This window comes from Heterodontus francisci, unplaced genomic scaffold (assembly GCF_036365525.1).
Source record: "Heterodontus francisci isolate sHetFra1 unplaced genomic scaffold, sHetFra1.hap1 HAP1_SCAFFOLD_739, whole genome shotgun sequence".
NCBI classification, from domain to species: Eukaryota; Metazoa; Chordata; class Chondrichthyes; order Heterodontiformes; family Heterodontidae; genus Heterodontus; species Heterodontus francisci.
Genome location: NW_027140934.1, coordinates 383,304 through 405,997, shown reverse-complemented (window position 1 = coordinate 405,997; position 22,694 = coordinate 383,304). Strand labels below are relative to the sequence as shown.

The following is a 22,694-nucleotide window of genomic DNA, read 5'->3' as shown; positions in this document are numbered from 1 at the left end:
TGTCCCACTCTCTCTCTCTCTCTCTCTCTCTCACACACACACACTGTCCCACTCTCTCTCTCTCTCACACACACACTGTCCCACTCTCTCTCTCTCTCACACACACACACTCTACCACTCTCTCTCTCGCACACACACACTCTACCACTCTCTCTCTCGCTCACACACACTGTCCCACTCTCTCTCTCACACACTGTCCCACTCTCTCTCTCTCTCTCTCTCTCTCTCTCTCTCGCACACACACACTGTCCCACTCTCTCTCTCTCTCACACACACACTCTACCACTCTCTCTCTCGCACACACACACTGTCCCACTCTCTCTCTCACACACTGTCCCACTCTCTCTCTCTCTCTCACACACACACACTGTCCCACTCTCTCTCTCTCACACACACACACACTGTCTCTCTCTCTCTCTCTCACACACACACACTGTCCCACTCTCTCTCTCTCTCACACACACACTGTCCCACTCTCTCTCTCACACACTGTCCCACTCTCTCTCTCTCTCTCACACACACACACTGTCCCACTCTCTCTCTCTCACACACACACACACTGTCTCTCTCTCTCTCTCTCACACACACACACTGTCCCACTCTCTCTCTCTCTCACACACACACTGTCCCACTCTCTCTCTCTCTCACACACACACACTCTACCACTCTCTCTCTCGCACACACACACTCTACCACTCTCTCTCTCGCTCACACACACTGTCCCACTCTCTCTCTCACACACTGTCCCACTCTCTCTCTCTCTCTCTCTCTCTCTCTCGCACACACACACTGTCCCACTCTCTCTCTCTCTCACACACACACTCTACCACTCTCTCTCTCGCACACACACACTGTCCCACTCTCTCTCTCACACACTGTCCCACTCTCTCTCTCTCTCTCACACACACACACTGTCCCACTCTCTCTCTCTCTCACACACACACACTCTCCCACTCTCTCTCTCACACACACACACTGTCCCACTGTCTCTCTCTCTCTCTCTCTCACACACACACTGTCCCACTCTCTCTCTCTCTCACACACACACACTGTCCCACTGTCTCTCTCTCTCTCGCACACACACACTGTCCCACTCTCTCTCTCACACACTGTCCCACTCTCTCTCTCTCTCTCACACACACACACTGTCCCACTCTCTCTCTCTCTCACACACACACACTCTCCCACTGTCTCTCTCTCTCTCTCTCACACACACACACTGTCCCACTCTCTCTCTCTCTCACACACACACTGTCCCACTCTCTCTCTCTCTCACACACACACACTGTCCCACTCTCTCTCTCACACACTGTCCCACTCTCTCTCTCTCTCTCTCTCACACACACACACTGTCCCACTGTCTCTCTCTCTCTCTCTCTCACACACACACTGTCCCACTCTCTCTCTCTCTCACACACACACACTGTCCCACTCTCTCTCTCTCTCACACACACACACTCTACCACTCTCTCTCTCTCTCTCACACACACACACTGTCCCACTCTCTCTCTCTCTCACACACACACACTCTACCACTCTCTCTCTCTCTCTCACACACACACACTGTCCCACTCTCTCTCTCACACACACACACTGTCCCACTCTCTCTCTCTCTCACACACACACTGTCCCACTCTCTCTCTCTCTCACACACACACACTCTACCACTCTCTCTCTCGCTCACACACACTGTCCCACTCTCTCTCTCACACACTGTCCCACTCTCTCTCTCTCTCTCTCTCTCTCTCTCGCAAACACACACTGTCCCACTCTCTCTCTCTCTCACACACACACTCTACCACTCTCTCTCTCGCACACACACACTGTCCCACTCTCTCTCTCACACACTGTCCCACTCTCTCTCTCTCTCTCACACACACACACTGTCCCACTCTCTCTCTCACACACACACACTGTCCCACTCTCTCTCTCTCTCACACACACACACTCTCCCACTCTCTCTCTCACACACACACACTGTCCCACTGTCTCTCTCTCTCTCGCACACACACACTGTCCCACTCTCTCTCTCACACACTGTCCCACTCTCTCTCTCTCTCTCACACACACACACTGTCCCACTCTCTCTCTCTCTCACACACACACACTGTCCCACTGTCTCTCTCTCTCTCGCACACACACACTGTCCCACTCTCTCTCTCACACACTGTCCCACTCTCTCTCTCTCTCTCACACACACACACTGTCCCACTCTCTCTCTCTCTCACACACACACACTGTCCCACTGTCTCTCTCTCTCTCGCACACACACACTGTCCCACTCTCTCTCTCTCTCTCACACACACACACTGTCCCACTCTCTCTCTCTCTCACACACACACACTGTCCCACTGTCTCTCTCTCTCTCGCACACACACACTGTCCCACTCTCTCTCTCACACACTGTCCCACTCTCTCTCTCTCTCTCACACACACACACTGTCCCACTCTCTCTCTCTCTCACACACACACACTGTCCCACTGTCTCTCTCTCTCTCGCACACACACACTGTCCCACTCTCTCTCTCACACACTGTCCCACTCTCTCTCTCTCTCTCACACACACACACTCTCCCACTTTCTCTCTCACACACACACACTGTCCCACTGTCTCTCTCTCTCTCTCTCTCACACACACACTGTCCCACTCTCTCTCTCTCTCACACACACACACTGTCCCACTCTCTCTCTCTCTCTCACACACACACACTGTCCCACTCTCTCTCTCTCTCACACACACACACTCTACCACTCTCTCTCTCTCTCTCACACACACACACTGTCCCACTCTCTCTCTCTCTCACACACACACTGTCCCACTCTCTCTCTCTCTCACACACACACACTCTACCACTCTCTCTCTCGCACACACACACTCTACCACTCTCTCTCTCGCTCACACACACTGTCCCACTCTCTCTCTCACACACTGTCCCACTCTCTCTCTCTCTCTCTCTCTCTCTCTCGCACACACACACTGTCCCACTCTCTCTCTCTCTCACACACACACTCTACCACTCTCTCTCTCGCACACACACACTGTCCCACTCTCTCTCTCACACACTGTCCCACTCTCTCTCTCTCTCTCACACACACACACTGTCCCACTCTCTCTCTCACACACACACACTGTCCCACTCTCTCTCTCTCTCACACACACACACTCTACCACTCTCTCTCTCACACACACACACTCTACCACTCTCTCTCTCGCTCACACACACTGTCCCACTCTCTCTCTCACACACTGTCCCACTCTCTCTCTCTCTCTCTCTCTCTCTCTCGCACACACACACTGTCCCACTCTCTCTCTCTCTCACACACACACTCTACCACTCTCTCTCTCGCACACACACACTGTCCCACTCTCTCTCTCACACACTGTCCCACTCTCTCTCTCTCTCTCTCTCTCTCTCTCGCACACACACACTGTCCCACTCTCTCTCTCTCGCACACACACACTGTCCCACTCTCTCTCTCTCTCACACACACACTGTCCCACTCTCTCTCTCACACACTGTCCCACTCTCTCTCTCTCTCTCTCTCTCACACACATACACTGTCCCACTCTCTCTCTCACACACACACACTGTCCCACTCTCTCTCTCACACACACACACTGTCCCACTCTCTCTCTCTCTCTCTCTCTCTCTCACACACACACTGTCCCACTCTCTCTCTCTCTCTCTCTAACACACACACTGTCCCACTCTCTCTCTCACACACACACACTGTCCCACTCTCTCTCTCACACACACACACTGTCCCACTCTCTCTCTCTCTCTCACACACACACTGTCCCACTCTCTCTCTCTCGCACACACACACTGTCCCAATCTCTCTCTCTCTCTCTCTAACACACACACTGTCCCACTCTCTCTCTCACACACACACACTGTCCCACTCTCTCTCTCTCTCTCACACACACACTGTCCCACTCTCTCTCTCTCGCACACACACACTGTCCCACTCTCTCTCTCTCTCTCTCTCACACACACACTGTCCCACTCTCTCTCTCTCTCACACACACACTCTACCACTCTCTCTCTCGCACACACACACTGTCCCACTCTCTCTCTCACACACACACACTGTCCCACTCTCTCTCTCTCTCTCACACACACACTGTCCCACTCTCTCTCTCTCGCAATCTCTCTCTCTCTCACACACACACACTGTCCCACTCTCTCTCTCTCTCTCTCTCTCACACACACACTGTCCCACTCTCTCTCTCTCTCTCACACACACACTGTCCCACTCTCTCTCTCTCTCACACACACACTCTACCACTCTCTCTTTCTCACACACACACTGTCCCACTCTCTCTCTCTCACACACACACACTGTCCCACTCTCTCTCTCTCTCTCACACACACACTGTCCCACTCTCTCTCTCTCGCACACACACACTGTCCCAATCTCTCTCTCTCTCACACACACACACTGTCCCACTCTCTCTCTCTCTCTCTCTCTCACACACACACTGTCCCACTCTCTCTCTCTCTCTCACACACACACTCTACCACTCTCTCTCTCGCACACACACACTGTCCCACTCTCTCTCTCTCACACACACACACTGTCCCACTCTCTCTCTCTCTCGCACACACACACTGTCCCACTCTCTCTCTCTCTCTCACACACACACTGTCCCACTCTCTCTCTCTCTCTCTCACACACACACTGTCCCACTCTCTCTCTCACACACACACACTGTCCCACTCTCTCTCTCTCTCTCACACACACACTGTCCCACTCTCTCTCTCTCGCACACACACACTGTCCCAATCTCTCTCTCTCTCACACACACACACTGTCCCACTCTCTCTCTCTCTCTCTCTCACACACACACTGTCCCACTCTCTCTCTCTCTCTCACACACACACTCTACCACTCTCTCTCCCGCACACACACACTGTCCCACTCTCTCTCTCTCACACACACACACTGTCCCACTCTCTCTCTCTCTCTCACACACACACTGTCCCACTCTCTCTCTCTCTCTCTCTCTCACACACACACTGTCCCACTCTCTCTCTCTCTCTCACACACACACTCTACCACTCTCTCTCTCGCACACACACACTGTCCCACTCTCTCTCTCTCACACACACACACTGTCCCACTCTCTCTCTCTCTCTCACACACACACTGTCCCACTCTCTCTCTCTCTCTCTCGCACACACACACTGTCCCAATCTCTCTCTCTCTCACACACACACACTGTCCCACTCTCTCTCTCTCTCTCTCTCTCACACACACACTGTCCCACTCTCTCTCTCTCTCTCACACACACACTCTACCACTCTCTCTCTCGCTCACACACACTGTCCCACTCTCTCTCTCACACACTGTCCCACTCTCTCTCTCTCTCTCTCTCTCTCTCTCGCACACACACACTGTCCCACTCTCTCTCTCTCTCACACACACACTCTACCACTCTCTCTCTCGCACACACACACTGTCCCACTCTCTCTCTCACACACTGTCCCACTCTCTCTCTCTCTCTCACACACACACACTGTCCCACTCTCTCTCTCTCTCACACACACACACTGTCTCTCTCTCTCTCTCTCACACACACACACTGTCCCACTCTCTCTCTCTCACACACACACACACTGTCTCTCTCTCTCTCTCTCACACACACACACTGTCCCACTCTCTCTCTCTCTCACACACACACTGTCCCACTCTCTCTCTCTCTCACACACACACACTCTACCACTCTCTCTCTCGCACACACACACTCTACCACTCTCTCTCTCGCTCACACACACTGTCCCACTCTCTCTCTCACACACTGTCCCACTCTCTCTCTCTCTCTCTCTCTCTCTCTCGCACACACACACTGTCCCACTCTCTCTCTCTCTCACACACACACTCTACCACTCTCTCTCTCGCACACACACACTGTCCCACTCTCTCTCTCACACACTGTCCCACTCTCTCTCTCTCTCTCACACACACACACTGTCCCACTCTCTCTCTCTCTCACACACACACACTCTCCCACTCTCTCTCTCACACACACACACTGTCCCACTGTCTCTCTCTCTCTCTCTCTCACATACACACTGTCCCACTCTCTCTCTCTCTCACACACACACACTCTACCACTCTCTCTCTCTCTCTCACACACACACACTGTCCCACTCTCTCTCTCTCTCTCACACACACACTGTCCCACTCTCTCTCTCTCTCGCACACACACACTCTACCACTCTCTCTCTCGCTCACACACACTGTCCCACTCTCTCTCTCACACACTGTCCCACTCTCTCTCTCTCTCTCTCTCTCTCTCTCGCAAACACACACTGTCCCACTCTCTCTCTCTCTCACACACACACTCTACCACTCTCTCTCTCGCACACACACACTGTCCCACTCTCTCTCTCACACACTGTCCCACTCTCTCTCTCTCTCTCTCTCTCTCTCTCGCAAACACACACTGTCCCACTCTCTCTCTCTCTCACACACACACTCTACCACTCTCTCTCTCGCACACACACACTGTCCCACTCTCTCTCTCACACACTGTCCCACTCTCTCTCTCTCTCTCACACACACACACTGTCCCACTCTCTCTCTCACACACACACACTGTCCCACTCTCTCTCTCTCTCACACACACACACTCTCCCACTCTCTCTCTCACACACACACACTGTCCCACTGTCTCTCTCTCTCTCGCACACACACACTGTCCCACTCTCTCTCTCACACACTGTCCCACTCTCTCTCTCTCTCTCACACACACACACTGTCCCACTCTCTCTCTCTCTCGTTCTCACACACACACTGTCCCACTCTCTCTCTCTCTCACACACACACACTGTCCCACTGTCTCTCTCTCTCTCGCACACACACACTGTCCCACTCTCTCTCTCACACACTGTCCCACTCTCTCTCTCTCTCTCACACACACACACTGTCCCACTCTCTCTCTCTCTCACACACACACACTCTCCCACTCTCTCTCTCACACACACACACTGTCCCACTGTCTCTCTCTCTCTCTCTCTCACACACACACTGTCCCACTCTCTCTCTCTCTCACACACACACACTGTCCCACTCTCTCTCTCTCTCTCACACACACACACTGTCCCACTCTCTCTCTCTCTCACGCACACACACTCTACCACTCTCTCTCTCTCTCTCACACACACACACTGTCCCACTCTCTCTCTCTCTCACACACACACTGTCCCACTCTCTCTCTCTCTCACACACACACACTCTACCACTCTCTCTCTCGCACACACACACTCTACCACTCTCTCTCTCGCTCACACACACTGTCCCACTCTCTCTCTCACACACTGTCCCACTCTCTCTCTCTCTCTCTCTCTCTCTCTCGCACACACACACTGTCCCACTCTCTCTCTCTCTCACACACACACTCTACCACTCTCTCTCTCGCACACACACACTGTCCCACTCTCTCTCTCACACACTGTCCCACTCTCTCTCTCTCTCTCACACACACACACTGTCCCACTCTCTCTCTCACACACACACACTGTCCCACTCTCTCTCTCTCTCACACACACACACTCTACCACTCTCTCTCTCCAACACACACACTCTACCACTCTCTCTCTCGCTCACACACACTGTCCCACTCTCTCTCTCTCTCTCTCTCTCTCTCTCGCACACACACACTGTCCCACTCTCTCTCTCTCTCACACACACACTCTACCACTCTCTCTCTCGCACACACACACTGTCCCACTCTCTCTCTCGCTCACACACACTGTCCCACTCTCTCTCTCACACACTGTCCCACTCTCTCTCTCTCTCTCTCTCTCTCTCTCGCACACACACACTGTCCCACTCTCTCTCTCTCTCACACACACACTCTACCACTCTCTCTCTCGCACACACACACTGTCCCACTCTCTCTCTCACACACACACTGTCCCACTCTCTCTCTCACACACTGTCCCACTCTCTCTCTCTCTCTCACACACATACACTGTCCCACTCTCTCTCTCACACACACACTCTACCACTCTCTCTCTCGCACACACACACTGTCCCACTCTCTCTCTCACACACACACTGTCCCACTCTCTCTCTCACACACTGTCCCACTCTCTCTCTCTCTCTCTCTCTCTCTCTCGCACACACACACTGTCCCACTCTCTCTCTCTCTCACACACACACTCTACCACTCTCTCTCTCACACACACACACTGTCCCACTCTCTCTCTCACACACACACACTGTCCCACTCTCTCTCTCTCTCACACACACACACTGTCCCACTCTCTCTCTCTCTCTCTCTAACACACACACTGTCCCACTCTCTCTCTCACACACACACACTGTCCCACTCTCTCTCTCACACACACACACTGTCCCACTCTCTCTCTCTCTCTCACACACACACTGTCCCACTCTCTCTCTCTCGCACACACACCCTGTCCCAATCTCTCTCTCTCTCACACACACACACTGTCCCACTCTCTCTCTCTCTCTCTCTCTCACACACACACTGTCCCACTCTCTCTCTCTCTCACACACACACTCTACCACTCTCTCTCTCGCACACACACACTGTCCCACTCTCTCTCTCTCTCTCACACACACACTGTCCCACTCTCTCTCTCTCTCACACACACACTCTACCACTCTCTCTTTCTCACACACACACTGTCCCACTCTCTCTCTCTCTCTCTCACACACACACTGTCCCACTCTCTCTCTCTCTCTCACACACACACACTGTCCCACTCTCTCTCTCTCTCTCACACACACACTGTCCCACTCTCTCTCTCTCGCACACACACACTGTCCCAATCTCTCTCTCTCTCACACACACACACTGTCCCACTCTCTCTCTCTCTCTCACACACACACTCTACCACTCTCTCTCTCGCACACACACACTGTCCCACTCTCTCTCTCTCACACACACACTGTCCCACTGTCTCTCTCTCTCTCTCTCACACACACACACTGTCCCACTCTCTCTCTCTCACACACACACACTCTACCACTCTCTCTCTCGCACACACACACTGTCCCACTCTCTCTCTCTCACACACACACACTCTACCACTCTCTCTCTCGCACACACACACTGTCCCACTCTCTCTCTCTCTCTCTCGCACACACACACTGTCCCACTCTCTCTCTCTCTCACACACACACACTGTCCCACTCTCTCTCTCTCTCACACACACACACTGTCCCACTGTCTCTCTCTCTCTCTCTCACACACACTGACCCACTCTCTCTCTCTCTCACACACACACTGTCCCACTCTCTCTCTCTCTCTCTCTCTCACACACACACTGTCCCACTCTCTCTCTCTCACACACACACTCTACCACTCTCTCTCTCGCACACACACACTGTCCCACTCTCTCTCTCACACACACACACACACTCTACCACTCTCTCTCTCACACACTGTCCCACTGTCTCTCTCTCTCTCTCTCTCGCACACACACACTGTCCCACTCTCTCTCTCACACACACACACACACTCTACCACTCTCTCTCTCACACACTGTCCCACTGTCTCTCTCTCTCTCTCTCTCACACACACACACTGTCCCACTCTCTCTCTCTCTCACACACACACTCTACCACTCTCTCTCTCGCACACACACACTGTCCCACTCTCTCTCTATCACACACTGTCCCACTCTCTCTCTCACACACTGTCCCACTCTCTCTCTCTCTCTCTCTCACACACACACACACTGTCCAACTCTCTCTCTCTCTCTCTCGCACACACACACTGTCCCACTCTCTCTCTCACACACTGTCCCACTCTCTCTCTCTCTCTCTCTCTCTCTCACACACACACACACTGTCCCACTCTCTCTCTCTCTCTCTCTCTCACACACACACACACTGTCCCACTCTCTCTCTCTCTCACACACACACTCTACCACTCTCTCTCTCGCACACACACACTGTCCCACTCTCTCTCTCTCTCACACACATACTCTACCACTCTCTCTCTCGCACACACACACTGTCCCACTCTCTCTCTCACACACTGTCCCACTCTCTCTCTCTCTCACACACACACTCTACCACTCTCTCTCTCGCACACACACCCTGTCCCACTCTCTCTCTCTCTCACACACATACTCTACCACTCTCTCTCTCGCACACACACACTGTCCCACTCTCTCTCTCACACACTGTCCCACTCTCTCTCTCTCTCACACACACACACTGTCCCACTCTCTCTCTCTCTCGCACACACACACTGTCCCACTCTCTATCTCTCTCACACACACACTCTACCACTCTCTCTCTCGCACACACACACTGTCCCACTCTCTCTCTCTCTCTCTCTCTCACACACACACTGTCCCACTCTCTCTCTCTCTCACACACACACACTGTCCCACTCTCTCTCTCTCTCACACACACACTGTCCCACTCTCTCTCTCACACACTGTCCCACTCTCTCTCTCTCTCTCTCTCTCTCTCTCTCTCTCACTCACACACACACTGTCCCACTCTCTCTCTCTCTCACACACACACTCTACCACTCTCTCTCTCGCACACACACACTGTCCCACTCTCTCTCTCACACACTGTCCCACTCTCTCTCTCTCTCTCTCTCTCTCTCTCTCTCGCACACACACACTGTCCCACTCTCTCTCTCTCTCTCTCTCTCACACACACACTGTCCCACTCTCTCTCTCTCTCACACACACACACTCTACCACTCTCTCTCTCGCACACACACACTGTCCCACTCTCTCTCTCTCACACACACACTCTACCACTCTCTCTCTCGCACACACACACTGTCCCACTCTCTCTCTCTCTCACACACACACACTGTCCCACTGTCTCTCTCTCTCTCTCTCACACACACACTGTCCCACTCTCTCTCTCTCTCTCTCTCTCACACACTCTACCACTCTCTCTCTCGCACACACACACTGTCCCACTCTCTCTCTCTCTCTCACACACACACTGTCCCACTCTCTCTCTCTCTCTCACACACACACTGTCCCACTCTCTCTCTCTCTCGCTCTCTCACACACACACTGTCCCACTCTCTCTCTCTCTCACACACACACACTCTACCACTCTCTCTCTCGCACACACACACTGTCCCACTCTCTCTCTCTCACACACACACTCTACCACTCTCTCTCTCGCACACACACACTGTCCCACTCTCTCTCTCTCTCACACACACACACTGTCCCACTGTCTCTCTCTCTCTCTCGCACACACACACTGTCCCACTCTCTCTCTCACACACTGTCCCACTCTCTCTCTCTCTCTCTCTCTCTCTCTCTCTCTCGCACACACACACTGTCCCACTCTCTCTCTCTCTCTCTCTCTCACACACACACTGTCCCACTCTCTCTCTCTCTCACACACACACACTCTACCACTCTCTCTCTCGCACACACACACTGTCCCACTCTCTCTCTCTCACACACACACTCTACCACTCTCTCTCTCGCACACACACACTGTCCCACTCTCTCTCTCTCTCTCTCTCTCTCTCTCTCTCGCACACACACACTGTCCCACTCTCTCTCTCTCTCTCTCTCTCACACACACACTGTCCCACTCTCTCTCTCTCTCACACACACATACTCTACCACTCTATCTCTCGCACACACACACTGTCCCACTCTCTCTCTCTCTCACACACACACACTGTCCCACTGTCTCTCTCTCTCTCTCTCACACACACACTGTCCCACTCTCTCTCTCTCTCTCTCACTCACACACACTGTCCCACTGTCTCTCTCTCTCTCTCTCACACACACACTGTCCCACTCTCTCTCTCTCTCACACACACACACTGTCCCACTCTCTCTCTCTCTCGCACACACACACTGTCCCACTCTCTCTCTCTCTCACACACACACTCTACCACTCTCTCTCTCGCACACACACACTGTCCCACTCTCTCTCTCTCACACTGTCCCACTCTCTCTCTCTCTCTCTCTCTCTCTCTCTCTCGCACACACACACTGTCACACTCTCTCTCTCTCTCTCTCTCTCACACACACACTGTCCCACTCTCTCTCTCTCTCACACACACACTCTACCACTCTCTCTCTCGCACACACACACTGTCCCACTCTCTCTCTCACACACTGTCCCACTCTCTCTCTCTCTCTCTCTCTCTCTCTCGCACACACACACTGTCCCACTCTCTCTCTCTCTCTCTCTCTCACACACACACTGTCCCACTCTCTCTCTCTCTCACACACACACACTCTACCACTCTCTCTCTCGCACACACACACTGTCCCACTCTCTCTCTCTCACACACACACTCTACCACTCTCTCTCTCGCACACACACACTGTCCCACTCTCTCTCTCTCTCACACACACACACTGTCCCACTGTCTCTCTCTCTCTCTCTCACACACACACTGTCCCACTCTCTCTCTCTCTCTCTCTCTCTCACACACACACTGTCCCACTCTCTCTCTCTCTCACACACACACACTCTACCACTCTCTCTCTCGCACACACACACTGTCCCACTCTCTCTCTCTCACACACACACTCTACCACTCTCTCTCTCGCACACACACACTGTCCCACTCTCTCTCTCTCTCACACACACACACTGTCCCACTCTCTCTCTCTCTCTCTCTCTCTCTCTCGCACACACACACTGTCCCACTCTCTCTCTCTCTCTCTCTCTCACACACACACTGTCCCACTCTCTCTCTCTCTCACACACACATACTCTACCACTCTCTCTCTCGCACACACACACTGTCCCACTCTCTCTCTCTCACACACACACTCTACCACTCTCTCTCTCGCACACACACACTGTCCCACTCTCTCTCTCTCTCACACACACACACTGTCCCACTGTCTCTCTCTCTCTCTCTCACACACACACTGTCCCACTCTCTCTCTCTCTCTCTCACTCACACACACACTGTCCCACTCTCTCTCTCTCTCACACACACACTCTACCACTCTCTCTCTCGCACACACACACTGTCCCACTCTCTCTCTCTCACACTGTCCCACTCTCTCTCTCTCTCTCTCTCTCTCTCTCTCTCTCACACACACTGTCCCACTCTCTCTCTCTCTCTCTCTCTCACACACACACTGTCCCACTCTCTCTCTCTCTCACACACACACTCTACCACTCTCTCTCTCGCACACACACACTGTCCCACTCTCTCTCTCACACACTGTCCCACTCTCTCTCTCTCTCTCTCTCTCTCTCTCTCTCGCACACACACACTGTCCCACTCTCTCTCTCACACACTGTCCCACTCTCTCTCTCTCTCTCTCTCTCTCTCTCGCACACACACACTGTCCCACTCTCTCTCTCTCTCACACACACACTCTACCACTCTCTCTCTCACACACACACACTGTCCCACTCTCTCTCTCACACACTGTCCCACTCTCTCTCTCTCTCTCACACACACACACTGTCCCACTCTCTCTCTCTCTCACACACACACACTCTCCCACTCTCTCTCTCGCACACACACACTGTCCCACTGTCTCTCTCTCTCTCTCTCTCACACACACACACTGTCCCACTGTCTCTCTCTCTCTCTCTCGCACACACACACTGTCCCACTCTCTCTCTCTCTCACACACACACACTGTCCCACTGTCTCTCTCTCTCTCGCACACACACACTGTCCCACTCTCTCTCTCACACACTGTCCCACTCTCTCTCTCTCTCTCACACACACACACTGTCCCACTCTCTCTCTCTCTCACACACACACACTGTCCCACTCTCTCTCTCTCTCTCACACACACACACTGTCCCACTCTCTCTCTCTCTCACACACACACACTCTACCACTCTCTCTCTCTCTCTCACACACACACACTGTCCCACTCTCTCTCTCTCTCACACACACACTGTCCCACTCTCTCTCTCTCTCACACACTCACACACTCTACCACTCTCTCTCTCGCACACACACACTCTACCACTCTCTCTCTCGCTCACACACACTGTCCCACTCTCTCTCTCACACACTGTCCCACTCTCTCTCTCTCTCTCTCTCTCTCTCTCTCGCACACACACACTCTACCACTCTCTCTCTCGCACACACACACTGTCCCACTCTCTCTCTCACACACTGTCCCACTCTCTCTCTCTCTCTCACACACACACACTGTCCCACTCTCTCTCTCACACACACACACTGTCCCACTCTCTCTCTCTCTCACACACACACACTCTACCACTCTCTCTCTCGCACACACACACTCTAGCACTCTCTCTCTCTCTCTCTCTCTCACACACACACTGTCCCACTCTCTCTCTCTCTCACACACACACTCTACCACTCTCTCTCTCGCTCACACACACTGTCCCACTCTCTCTCTCACACACTGTCCCACTCTCTCTCTCTCTCTCTCTCTCTCTCTCGCACACACACACTGTCCCACTCTCTCTCTCTCTCACACACACACTCTACCACTCTCTCTCTCGCACACACACACTGTCCCACTCTCTCTCTCACACACACACTGTCCCACTCTCTCTCTCTCTCACACACACACTGTCCCACTCTCTCTCTCACACACTGTCCCACTCTCTCTCTCTCTCTCACACACATACACTGTCCCACTCTCTCTCTCACACACACACACTGTCCCACTCTCTCTCTCACACACACACACTGTCCCACTCTCTCTCTCTCTCACACACACACACTGTCCCACTCTCTCTCTCTCTCTCTCTAACACACACACTGTCCCACTCTCTCTCTCACACACACACACTGTCCCACTCTCTCTCTCACACACACACACTGTCCCACTCTCTCTCTCTCTCTCACACACACACTGTCCCACTCTCTCTCTCTCGCACACACACACTGTCCCACTCTCTCTCTCTCTCTCTCTCTCACACACACACTGTCCCACTCTCTCTCTCTCTCACACACACACTCTACCACTCTCTCTCTCGCACACACACACTGTCCCACTCTCTCTCTCTCTCTCACACACACACTGTCCCACTCTCTCTCTCTCTCACACACACACTCTACCACTCTCTCTCTCACACACACACACTGTCCCACTCTCTCTCTCTCTCTCTCTCTCACACACACACTGTCCCACTCTCTCTCTCTCTCACACACACACTCTACCACTCTCTCTCTCGCACACACACACTGTCCCACTCTCTCTCTCTCTCTCACACACACACTGTCCCACTCTCTCTCTCTCTCACACACACACTCTACCACTCTCTCTCTCGCACACACACACTGTCCCACTCTCTCTCTCTCTCTCTCTCTCTCACACACACACTGTCCCACTCTCTCTCTCTCTCTCTCACACACACACTGTCCCACTCTCTCTCTCTCTCACACACACACACTGTCCCACTCTCTCTCTCTCTCTCACACACACACTGTCCCACTCTCTCTCTCTCGCACACACACACTGTCCCAATCTCTCTCTCTCTCACACACACACACTGTCCCACTCTCTCTCTCTCTCTCTCTCTCACACACACACTGTCCCACTCTCTCTCTCTCTCACACACACACTCTACCACTCTCTCTCTCGCACACACACACTGTCCCACTCTCTCTCTCTCACACACACACTGTCCCACTCTCTCTCTCTCTCTCTCTCGCACACACACACTGTCCCACTCTCTCTCTCTCTCTCTCGCACACTCACACTGTCCCACTCTCTCTCTCTCTCACACACACACACTGTCCCACTCTCTCTCTCTCTCACACACACACACTGTCCCACTGTCTCTCTCTCTCTCTCTCACACACACTGTCCCACTCTCTCTCTCTCTCACACACACACTGTCCCACTCTCTCTCTCTCTCTCTCTCTCACACACACACTGTCCCACTCTCTCTCTCTCACACACACACTCTACCACTCTCTCTCTCGCACACACACACTGTCCCACTCTCTCTCTCACACACACACACACACTCTACCACTCTCTTTCTCACACACACACACTGTCCCACTCTCTCTCTCACACACTGTCCCACTGTCTCTCTCTCTCTCTCTCTCACACACACACACTGTCCCACTCTCTCTCTCTCTCACACACACACTCTACCACTCTCTCTCTCGCACACACACACTGTCCCACTCTCTCTCTATCACACACTGTCCCACTCTCTCTCTCACACACTGTCCCACTCTCTCTCTCTCTCTCTCTCACACACACACACACTGTCCAACTCTCTCTCTCTCTCTCGCACACACACACTGTCCCACTCTCTCTCTCACACACTGTCCCACTCTCTCTCTCTCTCTCTCTCTCTCTCACACACACACACACTGTCCCACTCTCTCTCTCTCTCTCTCTCTCACACACACACACACTGTCCCACTCTCTCTCTCTCTCACACACACACTCTACCACTCTCTCTCTCGCACACACACACTGTCCCACTCTCTCTCTCTCTCTCTCTCTCTCTCTCTCTCTCGCACACACACACTGTCCCACTCTCTCTCTCACACACTGTCCCACTCTCTCTCTCTCTCTCACACACACACACTGTCCCACTCTCTCTCTCTCTCGCACACACACACTGTCCCACTCTCTATCTCTCTCACACACACACTCTACCACTCTCTCTCTCGCACACACACACTGTCCCACTCTCTCTCTCTCTCTCTCTCTCACACACACACTGTCCCACTCTCTCTCTCTCTCACACACACACACTGTCCCACTCTCTCTCTCTCTCACACACACACTGTCCCACTCTCTCTCTCTCTCACACACACACACTCTACCACTCTCTCTCTCGCACACACACACTGTCCCACTCTCTCTCTCACACACTGTCCCACTCTCTCTCTCTCTCACACACACACTCTACCACTCTCTCTCTCGCACACACACACTGTCCCACTCTCTCTCTCTCTCTCTCTCTCTCTCGCACACACACACTGTCCCACTCTCTCTCTCTCTCTCTCTCTCTCTCTCTCTCGCACACACACACTGTCCCACTCTCTCTCTCACACACTGTCCCACTCTCTCTCTCTCTCTCTCTCTCTCTCTCTCTCGCACACACACACTGTCCCACTCTCTCTCTCTCTCTCTCTCTCACACACACACTGTCCCACTCTCTCTCTCTCTCACACACACACACTCTACCACTCTCTCTCTCGCACACACACACTGTCCCACTCTCTCTCTCTCACACACACACTCTACCACTCTCTCTCTCGCACACACACACTGTCCCACTCTCTCTCTCTCTCACACACACACACTGTCCCACTGTCTCTCTCTCTCTCTCACACACACACTGTCCCACTCTCTCTCTCTCTCTCTCTCTCACACACACACTGTCCCACTCTCTCTCTCTCTCACACACACACACTCTACCACTCTCTCTCTCGCACACACACACTGTCCCACTCTCTCTCTCTCACACACACACTCTACCACTCTCTCTCTCGCACACACACACTGTCCCACTCTCTCTCTCTCTCACACACACACACTGTCCCACTCTCTCTCTCTCTCTCTCTCTCTCTCTCTCTCTCGCACACACACACTGTCCCACTCTCTCTCTCTCTCTCTCTCTCACACACACACTGTCCCACTCTCTCTCTCTCTCACACACACATACTCTACCACTCTCTCTCTCGCACACACACACTGTCCCACTCTCTCTCTCTCACACACACACTCTACCACTCTCTCTCTCGCACACACACACTGTCCCACTCTCTCTCTCTCTCACACACACACACTGTCCCACTGTCTCTCTCTCTCTCTCTCACACACACACTGTCCCACTCTCTCTCTCTCTCTCTCACTCACACACACACTGTCCCACTCTCTCTCTCTCTCACACACACACTCTACCACTCTCTCTCTCGCACACACACACTGTCCCACTCTCTCTCTCTCACACTGTCCCACTCTCTCTCTCTCTCTCTCTCTCTCTCTCTCTCGCACACACACACTGTCCCACTCTCTCTCTCTCTCTCTCTCTCACACACACACTGTCCCACTCTCTCTCTCTCTCACACACACACTCTACCACTCTCTCTCTCGCACACACACACTGTCCCACTCTCTCTCTCACACACTGTCCCACTCTCTCTCTCTCTCTCTCTCTCTCTCTCTCTCGCACACACACACTGTCCCACTCTCTCTCTCTCTCTCACACACACACTCTACCACTCTCTCTCTCGCACACACACACTGTCCCACTCTCTCTCTCTCACACACACACTGTCCCACTCTCTCTCTCTCTCACACACACACTCTACCACTCTCTCTCTCGCACACACACACTGTCCCACTCTCTCTCTCACACACACACACTGTCCCACTCTCTCTCTCTCACACACACACTCTACCACTCTCTCTCTCGCACACACACACTGTCCCACTCTCTCTCTCTCTCACACACACACACTGTCCCACTGTCTCTCTCTCTCTCTCTCGCACACACACACTGTCCCACTCTCTCTCTCTCACACACACACTCTACCACTCTCTCTCTCGCACACACCCACTGTCCCACTCTCTCTCTCTCACACACACACTGTCCCACTCTCTCTCTCTCTCACACACACACTCTACCACTCTCTCTCTCGCACACACACACTGTCCCACTCTCTCTCTCACACACACACACTGTCCCACTCTCTCTCTCTCTCACACACACACTGTCCCACTCTCTCTCTCGCACACACACACTGTCCCACTCTCTCTCTCTCTCTCTCACTCACACACACACTGTCCCACTCTCTCTCTCTCTCACACACACACTCTACCACTCTCTCTCTCGCACACACACACTGTCCCACTCTCTCTCTCACACACTGTCCCACTCTCTCTCTCTCTCTCTCTCTCTCTCTCTCGCACACACACACTGTCCCACTCTCTCTCTCTCTCTCTCTCTCACACACACACTGTCCCACTCTCTCTCTCTCTCACACACACACACTCTACCACTCTCTCTCTCGCACACACACACTGTCCCACTCTCTCTCTCTCACACACACACTCTACCACTCTCTCTCTCGCGCACACACACTGTCCCACTCTCTCTCTCTCTCACACACACACTGTCCCACTCTCTCTCTCTCTCTCTCTCACACACACACACTGTCCCACTCTCTCTCTCTCTCTCTCACACACACACTGTCCCACTCTCTCTCTCTCTCTCACACACACACTGTCCCACTCTCTCTCACACACACACACACACATTGTACCACTCCCTCAGACACACACACACACACACACACACACACACACACACACACACACACACACACACACACACACACACACACACACACACAGTGACACACATACATACATGTAACCCGGAGAGAGTCTCCGCACATTGAGTTGGGAATGTTTTGGGGAAATGGAATTCCGACAGAGATGTACCTGTTCGTAGGAATCCAAGCACCTTGTTCTGGATTCCCCCAGTGATCTGATGGGTTTTTGTCAGGTATCTCAGTACGTAGACATTAGGGGCAAATTTCACCATGTTCTGCTCCCCACATCCTGTGGGTAGTCTCAGTAAACTATCCAGATTCTCCATTGCAGATCCGAGAATATCCCCTGGAGATAGGAGATAGGAGAGGGGAAGAAAATATCAGGAGCACTTCCCCAGCTGGAGTTATATCAGGATTGTGCACGATTAATAGTGAGGTCAGATTGAGTTCAAACCCCAAACTCAACCCCGATTTCAGTCAAAATCCCCTCTCAATCCCAAAACCCCATCCCATTCCCAAAAATCAAACCCCATCTCAATCCCCATCATAATCCCAAAACCCCATCCCATTCCCAAAAATCAAACCCCATCTCAATCCCCATCACAGTCCCAAAACCCCATACCCATCCCAAAAATCAAACCCCATCTCAATCCCCATCATAATCCCAAAACCCAATCCCAATCCCAAAAATCAAACCCCATCTCAATCCCCATCACAGTCCCAAAACCCCATACCCATCCCAAAAATCAAACCCCATCTCAATCCCCATCATAATCCCAAAACCCAATCCCATTCCCAAAAATCAAACCCCATCTCAATCCACATCACAGTCCCAAAACCCAATCCCAATCCCAAAAATCAAACCCCATCTCAATCCCCATCACAGTCCCAAAACCCCATACCCATCCCAAAAATCAAACCCCATCTCAATCCCCATCACAGTCCCAAAACCCCATACCCATTCCCAAAAATCAAACCCCATCTCAATCCCCATCACAGTCCCAAAACCCCATACCCATCCCAAAAATCAAACCCCTTCTCAATCCCAAAACCCCATACCCATCCCAAAAATCAAACCCCTTCTCAATCCCAAACCCCATCCCATTCCCAAAAATCAAACCCCATCTCAAGCCCCATCACAGTCCCAAAACCCAATCCCAATCCCAAAAATCAAACCCCATCTCAATCCACATCACAGTCCCAAAACCCCATACCCATCCCAAAAATCAAACCCCATCTCAATCCACATCACAGTCCCAAAACCCAATCCCAATCCCAAAAATCAAACCCCATCTCAATCCCCATCACAGTCCCAAAACCCCATACCCATCCCAAAAATCAAACCCCATCTCAATCCCCATCACAGTCCCAAAACCCCATACCCATTCCCAAAAATCAAACCCCATCTCAATCCCCATCACAGTCCCAAAACCCCATACCCATCCCAAAAATCAAACCCCTTCTCAATCCCAAAACCCCATACCCATCCCAAAAATCAAACCCCTTCTCAATCCCAAAACCCCATCCCATTCCCAAAAATCAATCCCAAACCCAATCCCAATCCCAAAGCCAATCCCAATTCCAAAACTCAAACTCCATCTCAATCCCAAAACCCCATCCCACTCCCACAAATCAAACCCCATCTCAATCCCCATCACAGTCCCAAAACCCAATCCCAATCCCAAAAATCAAACCCCATCTCAATCCCCATCACAGTCCCAAAACCCAATCCCATTCCCAAAAATCAAACCCCATCTCAATCCACATCACAGTCCCAAAACCCCATACCCATCCCAAAAATCAAACCCCATCTCAATCCCCATCACAGTCCCAAAACCCAATCCCATTCCCAAAAATCAAACCCCATCTCAATCCCCTTCTCGATCGCCATCCCAATCTCAATTCCAAAACCCAATCCCCATCTCAATCCCAAAACCCAATCCCAATCACAAAACCCAATTCCCATCTCAATCCCAAAACCCAATCCCAATCCCAAAACCCAATTCCCATCTCAATCCCAAACCCCAATCCCAATTCCAAAACACAATCCCAATCCCAAAACCCAATTCCCATCTCAATCCCAAACCCCAATCCCGATACCAAAACCCAACCCCCATCTCAATCCCAAAACCCAATCCCAATCCCAAAACCCAATTCCCATCTCAATCCCAAACCCCAATCCCGATACCAAAACCCAACCCCCACCTCAATCCCAAAACCCAATCCCAATCCCAAAACCCAATTCCCATCTCAATCCCAAACCCCAATCCCGATACCAAAACCCAACCCCCATCTCAATCCCAAAACCCAATCCCAATCCCAAAACCCAATTCCCATCTCAATCCCAAACCCCAATCCCGATACCAAAACCCAACCCCCATCTCAATCCCAAAACCCAATCCCAATCCCAAAACCCAATTCCCATCTCAATCCCAAACCCCAATCCCAATTCCAAAACACAATCCCAATCCCAAAACCCAATCCCCATCTCAATCCCAAAACGCAATCCCAATCCCAAAACCCAATTGCCATCTCAATCCCAAACCCCAATCCCAATCCCAAAACCCAATTCCCATCTCAATCCCAAACCCCAATCCCAATTCCAAAACTCAATCCCAATCCTAAAACCCAATCCCCATCTCAATCCCAAAACCCAATCCCAAACTGGAGCCTGGGCCTTTGCTGCTCCCTGTGTGTGGGGCTCAGTACCACACCGGGTGTGGGATCAGGTTAACCCAGCCCAGGCCGGGAATGGAGCCTGGGCCTTTCCTGCTCTGTGTGTGTAGAGCTCGGTACCACACCGGGTGTGGGATCAGGTTAACCCAGCACAGGCCGGGAATGGAGCCTGGTCCTTTCCTGCTCTGTCTGTGTGTGGGGCTCAGTACCACACCGGGTCTGGGATCAGGCTAACTGAGCACAGGCCGGGAATGGAGCCTGGGCCTTTCCTGATCTGTGCTTGGGGCTCAGGAGCTGGGAGACGTGTCTCTTACCCAACACGGTGATGTAGGCCCTGCTCGATCCTTCCACCACATCTCCTGGGACCTGGAGGTGAATCTTCTCAGTGATCATCTTGCCTGGAATGGAGAAAATCACCAGGTTACACACGATGGACATTACTGTATAATATTGGTGTCGGACCACCCACACTGTCCACTTCTCCTACACCCTTACCATTAACCCTTCCGTCCCCAAACCCCTTCTAATTTCCTTCTCTGCTTGACTCCATTTACACTGCCGGCTCCATCATCACTCCTGGATTAATGATCCCACAGCTCAATCGCATACCCGTGTTAGAGAATCGCCCAGGTCTCCCTCACCCCCATGTCCCCCGTGTCCTCCTGACTCATCATCTCTCCACCTCCAGGGAGGGAACAGTGACAATCTCTGACCTCCAGTCTCCAACATCTCCATCTGTCTCCCTCTCTGTCCCTCTCTGTCTCTCTCTCTCTCCCTCTGTCTCTCTCTCCCTCTGTCCCTCTCTGTCTCT

The 22,694-nt window shown here is 52.4% G+C and overlaps 1 protein-coding gene across 1 annotated transcript in view; it reads right to left on the bottom strand.

Moving 5' to 3' along the window:
• LOC137361412 (alpha-2-macroglobulin-like protein 1) overlaps positions 1 to 22,694 on the bottom strand; it is a 236,562-nt gene that overhangs the window by 114,603 nt on the left and 99,265 nt on the right. Inside the window, exons 10-11 of the mRNA XM_068026280.1 lie at positions 22,198 to 22,281; positions 19,377 to 19,553 (exon numbers count right to left, since the gene is read on the bottom strand). Coding sequence (XP_067882381.1) covers positions 19,377 to 19,553; positions 22,198 to 22,281 — 261 coding nt within the window. The remainder of the gene's footprint in view (positions 1 to 19,376; positions 19,554 to 22,197; positions 22,282 to 22,694) is intronic.